Source organism: Epinephelus fuscoguttatus, linkage group LG4 (genome assembly GCF_011397635.1).
Source record: "Epinephelus fuscoguttatus linkage group LG4, E.fuscoguttatus.final_Chr_v1".
NCBI classification, from domain to species: Eukaryota; Metazoa; Chordata; class Actinopteri; order Perciformes; family Serranidae; genus Epinephelus; species Epinephelus fuscoguttatus.
In genome coordinates, this window is record NC_064755.1 from 17507055 (window position 1) to 17520742 (window position 13688).

A 13688-nucleotide genomic window follows, 5' to 3' on the forward strand; every position below is an offset into this window, starting at 1 on the left:
ATAGCACCTTTCTTGTCTTCTGACCACTTCAAGTGCTTTTACACTACATCACATTCACCCATTGGTGGCCAAGGATATCATACACGGTGCCACCTGCTTGGAAAGCATTCACTCGCACTCACACACCAATTGAACAGCTATCAGGAGTAATTTGGGGTTCAGTGTCTTGCCCAAGGATGCTTTGACATGTTGACAATGTTCCGATTGGCAGACGGCCTGCTCTACCTCTGGGCCACAGTCCCGCTTAATGGGGCACATGAGCAGAACTGAGAAATTGTTAATGTAATAATTAATACCTGTTCACTAAAATGACAGGTCAAAATGTCTGTTGTGAAAAAGGCCTATATTATCACTTTAGACATAAGTAACCTGTGACAGGCGGTTGCAAATCAAGAGGTTTGGAAACAACTGTCCAACTTTACTCATACATCCAAATATCTTGAAAACACATACACAGCCTACTGGACATAAAGGACAGAGGACACACAAAAACACATTTCCATGTCGCACAACTTTAATAGAATATTTTAACTAACTCTGTACAAATTGAAAAGAAATATTGCGCAAGTAACAAATTGTGAATAAGAACCAGTTAAGGCCATTGCTAGCACACGGTCCAATGTGGTCGATTTGAAGATGTCAACCGTGGCTCTGAGAGATCTGTCCGAGATCTACAATCGTTCTTTTTAAAAAGAGAGAAGGGGTGGTCATATTTTCACTGCAACCGCCATCGCCAACCAGTCACCAGGCAACGGTGTCCGATCCAACGGCCGAAAAAACAAGTGCAGTGTATAAAATACATTGGCAACCTCTTCTATTTGTTTTCCACAGACATTCTACTGAATCAGACAATAACAGAAATATTTATATATTCTTAAACAACTTTAAATGCTGGATTAGATTACACTGTGTTAATGACAATTGGCAAACAATTGAATAAAAGAGGACGGTGTGTTTTGTCTTTCATTTTGGCTTCTTGGCAACAGAATTTACATGTGATCCAAATATCCTGCACCCTGTCCCATCACTGACTTTAAATAAGAACTAGATACATACCAGACGTGATAACAACCATAAAAAGGTTGTGGGTCAGCCACTATGTCTGCTTAAATGTGTTGTCTTCGAGGGAAATATTCACCAGACTAGATGTAATGTTTGGGCTGGGGAAAATCCAACAAGCTGAGATCAACCTATGTGGAAAAAAAAATCTACTTTTGAAATGTTTTGTTGAACTTTTATTATCCTTGTTCAAGTTCAAAAGAGCATTTCAGGGGTGATGGGGTAACAGGGAAGAGCTTTATATATGTATGACAGTGTTGAGGTATAACTAATGCCTGTCACATGATGTTAAATAGTGTTACGCGTCCACTCAAGTGCTCAGTTTAAATGCTTGTTAAGCCCATTAGACTGGGCAGAAGTGAGCAGTATTAATGCAGAACGCCATTCGTCAATGTTTGAAATTCATTTCAATAATAATATAATAATAATTAAAAAAAAAAAAAAACTACATGACTTGGCAGTATTCACGTTTTGTTGACCTGCTAAGCCCAAATAAGATTTGAGCCAATGAGAATGAGCCTTTAACTGTGGCTGGGCCTTAAGAGTTCCCAAAATGCACCACTTCATACAGCTGCATGACACCAGAATAAATAGTCCAATGACATGACAATGAACATTTAAAAAAGTAAATTAAATTCAAAATGATACACTGTATGTCTCTTAAAAAACACCATTAACAAAAGAAAAAAAACGCTTCAGCGACCCCAGTGAAAGATTAAGTCAGACTTGTTCAACAGTTTCCTGGTAAACTAGCACTTCTCTTGTTGGCATTAAAAAACCCTGAGTAACTGATTTATTTCCGTGAAAACTAAAGTTGGGGATCCGTTCCTTTCCTATCTTTTTTTCCTTGTGATGATGTTCTGAGGTTCTTGGCAGTAGTAACCTACTCCACCTTACCAAAGAAGAAGACTGTCTCTATGCGATGCCATGGTAGTTTAATTAGTCAAGTCACCTCCCGCTTTACGTCTGAGTGAAGCCAAATAAAAAGGGGTGAGATGGGCGCAAGACAAAAGAAAAATAAGTCATGCACATAGTAAAAACGCAGTTTGGTTTGCGTTCTATTGCGTTCAGATGAAAGTTCATAAAAGGGCGGAGCCTGCAAGAGTAGGAGGACTTGCTGATTGGCTGAGAACTGATTTGACAGACAGCAGGTCTCCACCTCCCCTGATCACCACGGTTACTGCTGTTTGCATTCGGCAGGCTGGGGCTGTTCTTTCTGTGGGGAGCAGACACAGACAAACCAGATTATAAAACAAGAAGACACACAGTAACTGAAGCCGCTGGGCATTAACTAGCAACTAGAAGAGACTGACAAGAAAGCAGATGCTAGAGAATGAAAACACCTGGTTTGGTACAGCAAAGGCTACGATGTTAGAAACCTGGGATGGGACTACAGTAGGAAAAAGGAAAAAATGGAAAAAGCAGAGGCAGGACAGGTGAACAGAAGCCGTGTCTACCCAAGATGTGAGTTAAAGGTCCTAAACACCTACTGGAGGAATCAAGGATGTAGTGAAAGAGAGAGAGAGGCAGCCAGGATAAAAAGACCAAAGCCAGTGGACTAGACAGTATAATGTGCGTTGGACGCCATCCTTATTTCTCCCTTACCTAGAAATGCATGGGATGAGAATGATTGATTATGCCTGCAATGGAGGGGAGTCCAGGGAAGGGAGAGACAACAATATGCACAAGTTTAATCGTCGCATTCAGAAATGAGATAGTGAGCACTGTGAAACATTTGGTGAATGAGCGCACTGGATTCCTGAGGCAAAATGAATAAGTGATGAGCTGAAAGCAGGTTCCACAAGAGGAAAAACTCAACACAGCAAGCTAGTTTAAAAAAAAAAAAAAAAAAAAAAACCTCATACACAGACAAAGCAGCATTGTTGGTCACTCCTGATAAAACTGCTTACAGGCCACATTGTGCACTTACTCACTATCAGACTGGAATAGCTCATAATGGAGCAGAGTTATCACGGTCCAACTAAACCACAAAATAAATGGCTCTTTCACCGGCTGTCGTTACATAACGATTTGGAGCCAGTGGTCAGAGAGAGTAAGTGCAGAAAAAGAAAACTCTTCTTATAAAATCTGCCATATGCAGGATGTATTGTGTGCCTGAGCTGGTGGTGGAAATTGTAGATGCAATAAAATAACTTTCAGCAGTACTCACATTCCCATTGTCATGGGTCTCCAGTGAATAGACTTAAAACTGCAGGTTAAATGTACTCTGTAGTTTCAGCTCAACACAGCACATTGTGCAACTGTCCTATTAGACAAACAAATCACTTGAAGATATCCTAAAGATGAAAGGTACTCCTGGGGCCAGATGCATAAATGATGTATACGCACAAAAACTGCACCATAAACTGGTATTTATAAAAGAAGAATGTGCGCACCATGCACGCCGTACACATAGTTTAAGCCGATAGCTGCGTTGGAGACGGATAACAGTGTTTTTAACTGATTTGCCAATATCCCTTTTTGTGTTATTATTTCGCAGGCTGCATGGTGTTCTGTAAAATGTCAATAATTGGCACATTAATGAAGCTACTTTTAAATTGTTCGAGTCACTCGTTTAATCATTTTTATTTACATTCACCTCCCCGTTAGTTTCAATATAAGTGCTATAAATCAAATATTGATCATCCTACTGATGTTTAATAATAATGGTGATCGAGATTTTACGGTGTGATTATGGTGTGCAGAGATGTGATGAATTAGCAGTACAGACGCAACAAATATCCACAGCCCTGTCTAATGACAGCTGCTCTCGTACTGTTGGAAAACTTGGCGGATGAGACACAGTCGGTGAAAATGCACTTTCTTTGCCATATTTCTCTTTGACAGGTCTAATGTGTGGTGGAGGAGCACAAGTGTCTATGACTCAGTGATTGTTTAAGGGTGTTCCTACATCCATTTATGGCAATCTGGGGGTGCGGAAATGAAGCTTGTGCATGTGCATCCAGTGCCACAATGGCTGATACACATAGCTTTATAAATCTGACCAAAAAAATGTGTATGCATGTCTCTGCCTTTGTGTGTACACACAGTGTCAGTGTTGTGTGGCCCTAGAACTCCGTCGAGATAATTGCAGGCAGTGTTCTATGCAGATTTTCAGTGCGCTCTCTGAACCAAATAATTAAACGTTTTTTTACATCTATAACAGAGATGTACTGATTATGTGTTGACTTTGTTTTAACTAAACCAACCATAAATAGTATCATTAAAATAGAGAGGGCAAACACATGAGACACAAAACCTCCCATATATTTCTGCAGTTAATAAGCATGAAGCACTGGACAAGAGGTAGTATTAAAAACTGGAAAACTTTGTTCAAACTATGTCAGATATTGTTTTATCACTTCCTTTGACTGCCATTGTAACATAGATGTCTCTGGCTCTGGCCATCTCAAGAACTGGCCCACGTGGTTATGTCAAGTGGCTTTGAAATACATAAAGGACTTAATGGCTTACACTTGTGACACATCAAAGAGTACTTCTTATGAATGCCATGTTAAGGGAATTGTCCAAGTAGTTTTCAAGAAGCCTTCTCTGACCACAACACTGCTGAGGAGCACTGTGCTGTTCCAGGGGACTTGGTCAAATGCCCAGCTCACTGAGCTACCTGATTAGCACCATCATCACTGACACAATAAACTCATGTTGATAAACATTAGAACATAATGCACACATGTTGAGCATGAACATAATAAATAATAAAATCAGAAAAAGTAAAGAATTCATACTGACCTTGGGGTCAAAGTCTCCCTCATCATCGTCATCATCACCCTCCTCCTCTTGCTCCTGAGACACAAAGACAGAATGATTATAAGATATAAACCAGGACTGCTATTATGCTTATGTAATTTAGCAGTGATGTGTATGGTGGCACAGTCGCAGACCCAAGTCTTGTGTGAACAGTGATGCCCATATGCCTCATATATCAGATCAAATTCACACTGAAAGTGGTATAACTAACCTCATCTTCTCCCTCTTCCAGCTCCTCCTCTTCAAACTGTAGAAAAGGAAAAAAAAACCCAAGTGAAAACACACACACGTGGTAAAACAGTGATGACAAATTTAGATGTTAGGCCCTTGAAAGGCTTTTTTTAGTTTCCAAACATCCTATCTTGTGGCTTTTTTCTCTGCTGAAGTGAAAGAGCATGTTTGAGGAAAATCACTCACGCTCTCGTCATCTTCCAGGGCCTCTCCAGTGAAGTACAGCACTGCTCTGGGAACTATTCTCTCACGGAAGAAATGACCAATCTCAAAGTCTGTGGCTAGGGTGAACTCAGAGTCTTCATCCTATAAAACATGAACATGCAGAACCCATTTTAACACAGCCACAAACCCGATATATTGATGATAATGGAGGGAGAAATAAAATGGGTGGTGATTTTATGAGGAATAAACTACATTTTACTCACCATTTCTCCGTCTGGTGAAGCTGTAAGGGAAAGGACACATAATTTGAGCAATAAGCACCTCAACACGCTGCTTTACAATGACCACAAAAGGGAATTAAAGATGTGATGAATGCTGATTCATTTTAAAATGAAAAGTTAAGTCAACAGTCACAGGCAGACGTTACTTTTGTTTTATGACAGCTCTCAATGGGGCAACTTTGGCTGTTTTGCTTGTGATTAAACCAACGTCTGAAAGCCCATCTAAGGCAATGACCATGCTTATTATCAATGACTTCACAACGTGAGGTCACATCATCCACAGAAAGTCACATGCCATTAGCAAACAGCTGTGCTCCCCCACCCTGGAGATTAACTGACTAAAGGTGACATCACCCCATCCTTCCTCTTTTTTCAACAATACTGTATCACAGGAAGCAGCTTTGTTACACTAACAAGGTCCTGTGCACACTCCACAATATGAGCATCAGATATTCATCATGTCGTGTAACACTGGGGTCCACTGCTGTACAATCAACAGCATAAATTTAAAACTCTGTCCAGAGGAATCTACTCTCTAATCCAATCCAATCAAATAAAATAATTGAATCAGTCTTGGTCACATACATAAACCTCACAGTGGTCAAGTCACATGTGCCCTCTGTGCGTGTTCACATGATAAGTGAGTGACGGCTTCCTTACTAATGGACATCCCAACCTGAGAACTGCGCACCTGAACACACTTGAAGAAGAGCTATTTATAGCCACCAGTCATATGCTGACGTTATGACTGAAGCAGTAAGGCAAACATTTACTCAGCCAATGAGTGATCCGGTCAACTTCTCAAAGTCAGAATGAGTCCGGGCATGTCTGACAACTCAGCTGACAGCACAGGAAAACGTTACAGTAATTAAATAAAGGTGTATTCTGCCTATTACTGATCCTTTGAGAGAGAGTGACTCATCTCAAGACACCTGACTTACAGGATGTGTCACTATATTAGGGCTGGGCAATATGGAGAAAATCAAATATCACAAAACTGCTACCTCAATATCAATATTGTAGGTTTGACTACTGGTGCTTTCACAAAACATTTACAGTGATGTGAATACAATGACTACATGGTTGAGGCATATGATTAAACAGCTGGAAAACACAACACGTACAATATCACGATATCCAAAATCTAAGGTGTTATCTAGTCGGGAACTGCCCATTGGTTCGACAGCCCATTGGTTCGACATCCCATTGTTCCGACCATATTAAACTCATTGTTCCGAAGTCCGTTCCGAAATCATCATGATGCCCTGTGGTTAAGGTCTGGTTAGGTTTAGGCACAAAAACCACCACACAGGAAAAGATCATGGTGTGGGTTAAAATGAAAAAGAAAGTGACAAACACATAAGCCGTGAGCCTGCTCCGCCTCAAGTCGGTCACAGTGCACCATACGCCCGCCGCGAGCCGTTCAGCACCGCGGACAGTCGGACTAATGGGATGTCAAACCAATAGGCTGTCGAACCAATGACATGGACCCATCTGGTCATGTATTGGACAGCCCTACTCTATATTATTCATGCAACTAAGCAAAAGTAATCAAACAAAAAATAATTCAGTTTCAGTGCTCTCACAGCTTTGCCTCAAATTCTGAGTCAGTCATTTACTGACTGTTTAGCGCCACAAAAGCTCCTCAACTGATTAAGCTGGGAAATAATGGCAAAGCCAAAGTTGATGTAAAAGTCTGACGGTCTAGTGAGCACAACGTCATGTACAAGGTCCAACATCAGTGAGCAACAGACACACTGACTGTTCCTCCTACACACACACAGCAGAGCGACTCCTCGTCTGACACATTTCAGGAGTCTGCTGCCACCTGCTGTTGTATTCAGCTTAACGCAGTGGCCAGTGATAAAACCACATTACTCGCATGCTGACATGTCTGCACATGAACACAGGCATGTCGACTGTCAAGCCTGTGTGTTTGTGTGAGCTTTCAGTGATTCAGGGCTTGTTCAAGGAGTCTGTGTACAACATGTAAACACAGCTAACAGAGCAAAGCTTTTAAAAAGTAATTGCTACTGATGTTGTTTGCTGTGAATATTACATTAAGACTCCCAGAGAAACCGACCACATCTATTTCTGTGTGTGCTCTCACCTTTGATGGGGTTAAAGAAGTTGAAGAAAGAGTCGTTGGGGACCTGTTTGGTAACAGTGCGGACAGTGCCACGGCCTTTATGCTTCTGCTTCTTCTTAATAGTTTTCACAGTCACATCCTTCCCCTTGTGCCAGTCTATCTGACAGCTAGAGAGAGGAAATGTGCGCACACAAAAAAAGTGAGAGGCAGCAGAAAGCAAGGATGCAAAAAAGGTAAAAGTTGGAAGAAGTGCCAAGAGGAGGTGGATATGTGGGATGTAAAGTCAAGAGAGATTAATATAGAAAGAGTGAACAGAAATGTTTTACAAACCACACATTCAACATCATGTGTGTCAAAGCCATAGTTTAACAAGCACTTTTGCATTTGCTCTCTCTCACCCTTCACAGTCAATGATCTCTGGCCCCTCAAATGAGAAAGGGTCTGAGGCATCAGGCTCTGACTTCATCTTGTAGACTTTAGTGAGGACTGCGTTGTTGAAGTAGCCATTGGGCTCAAAGTGGAACTCTAATGTGAAACTCTGGAAGAAACACCAAGACGCCACTCAGCATTTTAACTCTGTTTAGATTGTGTGATACTATTTCATGATAATAACATGATGATACTGACCATTGGTTGTCCTGGCTCAGAAAATTTGACTTGAATATCTTTCAGGTGCTTTAGGATGGGCTCATCATGTTCCTGGTGGTACATAAACAGTCAGATAAGAGACAAATGATGCTGCTATATCTGTAAGGCACAAGTGAGAAATCAGTCATTTAAACGTACCTGTAGCATGTCACTGAGCATGTCCACACTCTTGAATATGGTGAGCCAGAACTCGGGGATGCCTTTTGGGTCTTCCTCAGGTGTGGCTTCCTCTTTCTTTGCATCCTCAATAGCAGCTTTTTCCTTTACTTCCTCCTACAGGCAACCCAAGCAATTCAGCTTGTCAAGCTTTCGACAAGTCTCATTTTACAAGACACAGATCTTGTGTGTACAAAGAAATCCGATACAAACAAGATTACAGCAAAAACACAGTCATCAGTTTGTGAGTACTTGTGATTCTCACTTCAACCACATTTCCGCACAGTCCTGTTGTTTCCTGATGAACACAACCCCATTAGCCTATTTTCCAAATGTGTTTGTTTACTGAAGGGGAGATAGATGCTGAAAAAGATTTTCCCTGCAGACTTGCAATCATCCCTTAATTTAGGAGAGAAAAGCTTTGTGCTGAAAACACTTTTTGTTTTAATTAAGTAATGATTTTTTGCAAAATCAAACACAGTCTGACAGCAAGTGCAAACATACTTTACAATGGTCTCATCAGTCTGTTACAATTAAAGTACTGCTATTTTACTCTGTAATGCCATTAGTGTTATATGATAACCTTATATAAATCCATATTGTTACTCTAAGGGAGACAATTTCAGCAGACTCTTTATATCAATCATTAGATTCAAGCAGCGCGTGCGGCTGCATGAAAAATCTCTTTCTTTGCTGTGGAAAACCAGAAGAAATAGGATTTGGCAGGGTGATTAGACTCTTAACAAACAAATAAAATCTGTACTTACAGCTAGCTCCTCCTCTTCCTCTCTGTCACTATGCCACTCACAGTCTTCGTCTGTGGGTTCCACTGTTCCTGTGACAATTTCTCGTCTCTGTGACACACACACACATTGTGACAAAGTTAATCGTTTTAGAGAGGGATTTAGGAATATTAGCGTGAAATATCTGTATATGAACAAGCATTCATTCCATAAGGCTGAATTATTTTCAGCTAGCACAGTGAAATCAACACCAGAGACACACGCACACACACACATTCACGATAAACAGGTGCAGCAGGATTACAGCTGCCAGTCTTCAGAGCGACTAAGAATGGCTGAGTCGTTGTCACTAGCTCTGGAAATAGCCTTGACTGACAAAAGAACAGTAGACTACTCGTTGTAGTAGTTTTCAATTTAGCACCAAGGATGCATCCTCACTGACCTCAGATCAGGCCAGAGAGAGACACACTTCACCACCCATTAGTGCAGGAACAACACAGATGATTCTTACATATTTCGTCTCTTAACAAATAAGAGACCTTATCTTTGCTCTTTTTGCACACAAAAAGATTACAGAAAATTCTATACATTAGCAGTTATAGTTAAATTAAATAAAATTAAAGTGCTGTTATAAAAAAACGTTATCTTGTCTACCTTGTCAAACAGTGGCTGATAGAGGGCAGCATACTTCCTCTCTAGCTCATGGACTTCCTCGTAGAATTTAGCCTCTATGTTGGCACACTGCACCTGTAGCCGTTTCAAGGCATGCACTCGCCTCTTCACTACCTTAGGGAGCATGCTATGAGAAAAGAGAAACATGAACATTGGTATGGGTTATAATAATTTATGGCAAACGTAATATTATGATCCATGTTTTAGAAGTAAAACGGTTACTAGAGTTGGGCTACAACATGTTCTGGCAAATTTCATAGACGTCTAAATAAGCAATCTGTGCTGACGGCATCACAACGCTAAATACAACTTGTATTAGATTAGTAATTCATAATAAGCAATATGACAATGTGATTAACATAATATTATGTTAGGAAAGAGTAACGGAGACACTAGTGTCTGAAAAAACATGTAAGATTCACTGCTGAGCCAGGCACGGGCAACATCAACGAGATCAAATTTCAGTAAAGGTGGGCAGGGCAGAGCAGCACACGCTAGGTTTGTTTACTAGAAAGTTCATGTGTTTTTTGTGATGATGAGGAGACATGGCAAAGCTAGTCCATCAAGAAAACAAAAACTGCAACAGTATGGCAACATTTTGTATTTGAAGCCTACAAAAGAGGTGTCCTTACTAACCGCAGGCGACATAGTGCTGCTGTTGTGAGCTGAACTTTTGCCTCATGCAAAAACATCTGATTGATGAAGTTGAAATGAGGAATTGTTTTCACTATACTGTTTTTCACTGCAAAAAAACAAAAAAAGACTCTGGCAGCTGGCCGTAGGGAGAGTGCCAGAGAGCTGAAAGTTTCTGGTCAGCTAAATAAATTTGGTATACTAGTCCAGTGTGTGGCTCATTATCAAACCGGTTAAATCTTTTTACGCTGGCCCAACCCGAACGGTTACCCTGAACTAATTCTTACATAATCTTTAACCTGTTAAGCTGGTGAGTCCTCAGCCTAAAGGCTGGGAAACCAACGGTCTCAAGGTGGTTTTATGAGCTCAGAAGATGATTTTGTTTGTGTGTGGGTGTGGTAGTATGACACTGTGTCTATTACAAACAATAATTTAATAACTCATTCATCAACTTTCTCTGCTGATTGGAGAAAGTAATAAGTCACTTTTCTGAAAAACAAGTTTTGTTTTACAAGCTTGACGAGTTTTGTCTGATGTTATGCACAACAGCAGATCTTTAATGTGATAACTAAACATGATTTTACACACATATACTTACTGCAAGTATTAAGTATTTCAAATAAGTTCACACAAAAACTATCCTGTCTGCTTACATCAAGGTCACAATCCTTCATGTTTACATTAACAATCAGATCATCAGTACACCTCACCACAATATCACCTTGGTTAAAACAACACCGTGTTTAAGTCATACGGAGGTTACTGTAAATGCCAGTTGCATTAATAAGCAACTAGCAATTGTGACAAAATCTTTGACATTTTCAAATAGCTGATCTATTGGCACAGGCAGTAAATATCATCAAAGTGTCCAAGGTACATACAAACATGAATACTTTATGCTTGCAATTACTGTTTAGATAATTTTCATATATAATAAGGTAAGGTCTATAAAAACAGTTACATCGCCATATTGGATGAGAAGCAAAAGCAGTTGCCATTTTGTGAGTGATGTGAACAACAGCATGTTGTAACCATGAGAATCTTCCCATTTTTCCTTCTATCTCACATGACACAAACACTGTATAAAGCAGCTGCACTGACCTTTCCAAGAAGTGATAGTTGGGAGGTCTGTCCGCCTGCCCAGCTGGATTTTGCATCCCTTGTTCCCCTTTACCTGCCAAACCAACAAAGAACATTGCTTTTCAAAATGATGAGAATGAGGGTTGTGGCTTTCTTTACATTCATAAGGGTTTTTTCACAATTCACTTAAAAATATTACACAATATACCACAGTAGCACAAAAGCAAATAATGTGCAAACTTGCTTAGATTTCTTTTGTTTAGACTGTGTTACAATTATTGACTGAACTCAATTTTGTGATGGATTACATGTACAGACATGAAACTACATGTGCTAATGTGAACCCATTTGTCAAAACAAACTGACCAACTTTTCTCACACTGAATATTTCATTCTAATTGTGTGGTAGGTTATGTTCAAACACGTTTGTCTTTACCTTTATTGGCGTCCATTACCGAGTGGCAAGTCCTTCCTCTAATAAAAACAGACCAATTGTATTAGACATATATTCATCATGAGTCACGGACAGTGGTTGACTAACTACTGACAGAACCAACAACAGAGTGAACAGGAAAAAAAAACTGCCGACTGTATTTTACCGGCTAGCACAGTTTGCACCTGACATTTAATTATTCTTCTGTATGTGAGACATTTTTCATCATCACATGGACACAACATCATCAGTATGTATGAGAGGTTCAAACTTACACAATCGTCTGCCAGAAAATCAGGGCGACAGACAGACAGACAGACAGACAGACAGACCAGCTGAGCTAACTTCGGCTGATCAACAGCAACACTGGTGTTGAGCAAGCGCAGGCCGATGACGCATTGACATGCTAATGGAAGCTGGGCTAGGCTATGACAACCACAGTTAGCATCTCTCCACTCACAATAAGCAAAATAACTACCGGCTGCGTCTGACAGTCACAGAGAACAACTGATACAACCATATCAAATGAATATACACCCTTACATCGGCTTACAAACAAGCACATACACATAACTAACCTTACTTGGTATGGGCGGTGCCAAAGATCTGACAGCCTAACCAGGCTAGCTAGCAAGGAACTACGAGCCAACGTGCTATGAACAATGCTTTAGCTAACAGCAAGTGCTAAGACAAACAGTTTGCATTAATCTTTCTCCCCCATTCGTTGACAAAATCAATCAGGATAATGTAAACTAATGAGTTGCCGAAGCAACAACGCTATGGTTTTCTATTATGTACATAAAACTGACCGTACCGTTACAGCTACTAGCCTGATGCTAGCCGCACTGACAAGCTAATATCAGCTAGCTACCGTTAGCTCGCGGGTTAATCAAAGCACCAGAGTCAGAGCAAAGTGTCTCGAGGACAGTTCAGCAGCAGCCTGTCACATTAGTCAGATAACTCGTAACGTTACTGATCAATATTCTAACATGGTACCTAATACTCGTATTAATTAACGGTATGTGCTTACTGGCAGTTTTAGCAGTCTTACCTCTAGCTGAGCGGAATTCTAGCTGGTCGCTTCGCTCACGCGTCTTCGCTTCAACCCCCACGCGCGAGCAACACACGCGCTGCAGCATCCTGGGTTCTTATTGGACAGCTGGTGAAGGAGGGCATGGTGCTGCATTCAAGTGCTGCGCTGCGAAAATCTTAATCATCACTCAATTATCTGTGCTCTTAAATTAGCAGGCAAATGAAGTGTAAACAGTCAGTGTGTACACAAATCAAATCTAACTGAATCCTTAAAGCCCTGCAGCAGTCTCGTAAAACATCCACACAGGAGAAAGTCACTGTTGTTGAATATATCTCAGTAATGTAAGTCATTTACAACTTCATTTTACAACATTCACACTCACTGCACTGAAATCTTGACCTCTGTATCACTCAGCATGAGGTACATTACTAAATCCAGTTTCAGGACCCATCTTTGTATCTTACACAGCATGATAGCATGGTCATACTTCACTTGGCATAGGTTACAGCATGGGCACACCCTTGTCTATAAGATCTCAGGAACATTTCCAACATATCTGAGCCAGAGGTTTTTATATTTGCAAATGATCACACCATATACTTAGGTTTAAAGCACCTTTTACAAGCACAGAGGCTGCTGTTCTACTGTGGTCCCTGGTCCTGGAGCAAGGTTGGAAATTAACAGCAGTCGCCATCCA

At 40.6% G+C, this 13688-nt stretch overlaps 1 protein-coding gene across 3 annotated transcripts; it reads right to left on the reverse strand.

Moving 5' to 3' along the window:
- Nucleotides 1-492: 492 nt before the first annotated feature.
- On the reverse strand, nt 493-13090 carry nap1l4a (nucleosome assembly protein 1-like 4a). Of its 3 annotated transcripts, XM_049575335.1 has the most exons (15): nt 13010-13044; nt 11962-11999; nt 11547-11619; nt 9795-9939; nt 9165-9251; nt 8380-8514; nt 8221-8292; nt 7992-8131; nt 7615-7760; nt 5487-5506; nt 5245-5364; nt 5039-5074; nt 4810-4863; nt 2665-2699; nt 493-2275 (listed from the first exon to the last, which is right to left on the reverse strand). In XM_049575335.1, exons 2-14 carry the CDS (start codon nt 11975-11977, stop codon nt 2694-2696), a joined length of 1050 nt encoding a protein of 349 aa, XP_049431292.1. In that variant the 5' UTR covers nt 11978-11999; nt 13010-13044; the 3' UTR covers nt 493-2275; nt 2665-2693. The 3 variants fall into 3 exon arrangements, with proteins under 3 accessions (XP_049431292.1, XP_049431290.1, XP_049431291.1); XM_049575333.1 differs by lacking the exon at nt 2665-2699 and having other exon boundaries at nt 13010-13090; XM_049575334.1 differs by lacking the exons at nt 2665-2699; nt 13010-13044 and adding an exon at nt 12989-13009.
- Between the last annotated feature and the right edge of the window lie 598 nt (nt 13091-13688).

What these genes read in the sequence shown, in the direction of transcription:
- nap1l4a (XM_049575333.1), bottom strand. An exon ending in ATCAGCCACTGTTTGACAAG is followed by an intron (nt 9,252 to 9,794) that starts GTAGACAAGATA and finishes TGTGTGTCACAG; the next exon opens with AGACGAGAAATTGTCACAGG. An exon ending in AGGGAGACTTTGACCCCAAG is followed by an intron (nt 2,276 to 4,809) that starts GTCAGTATGAAT and finishes TGCTCCCCACAG; the next exon opens with AAAGAACAGCCCCAGCCTGC.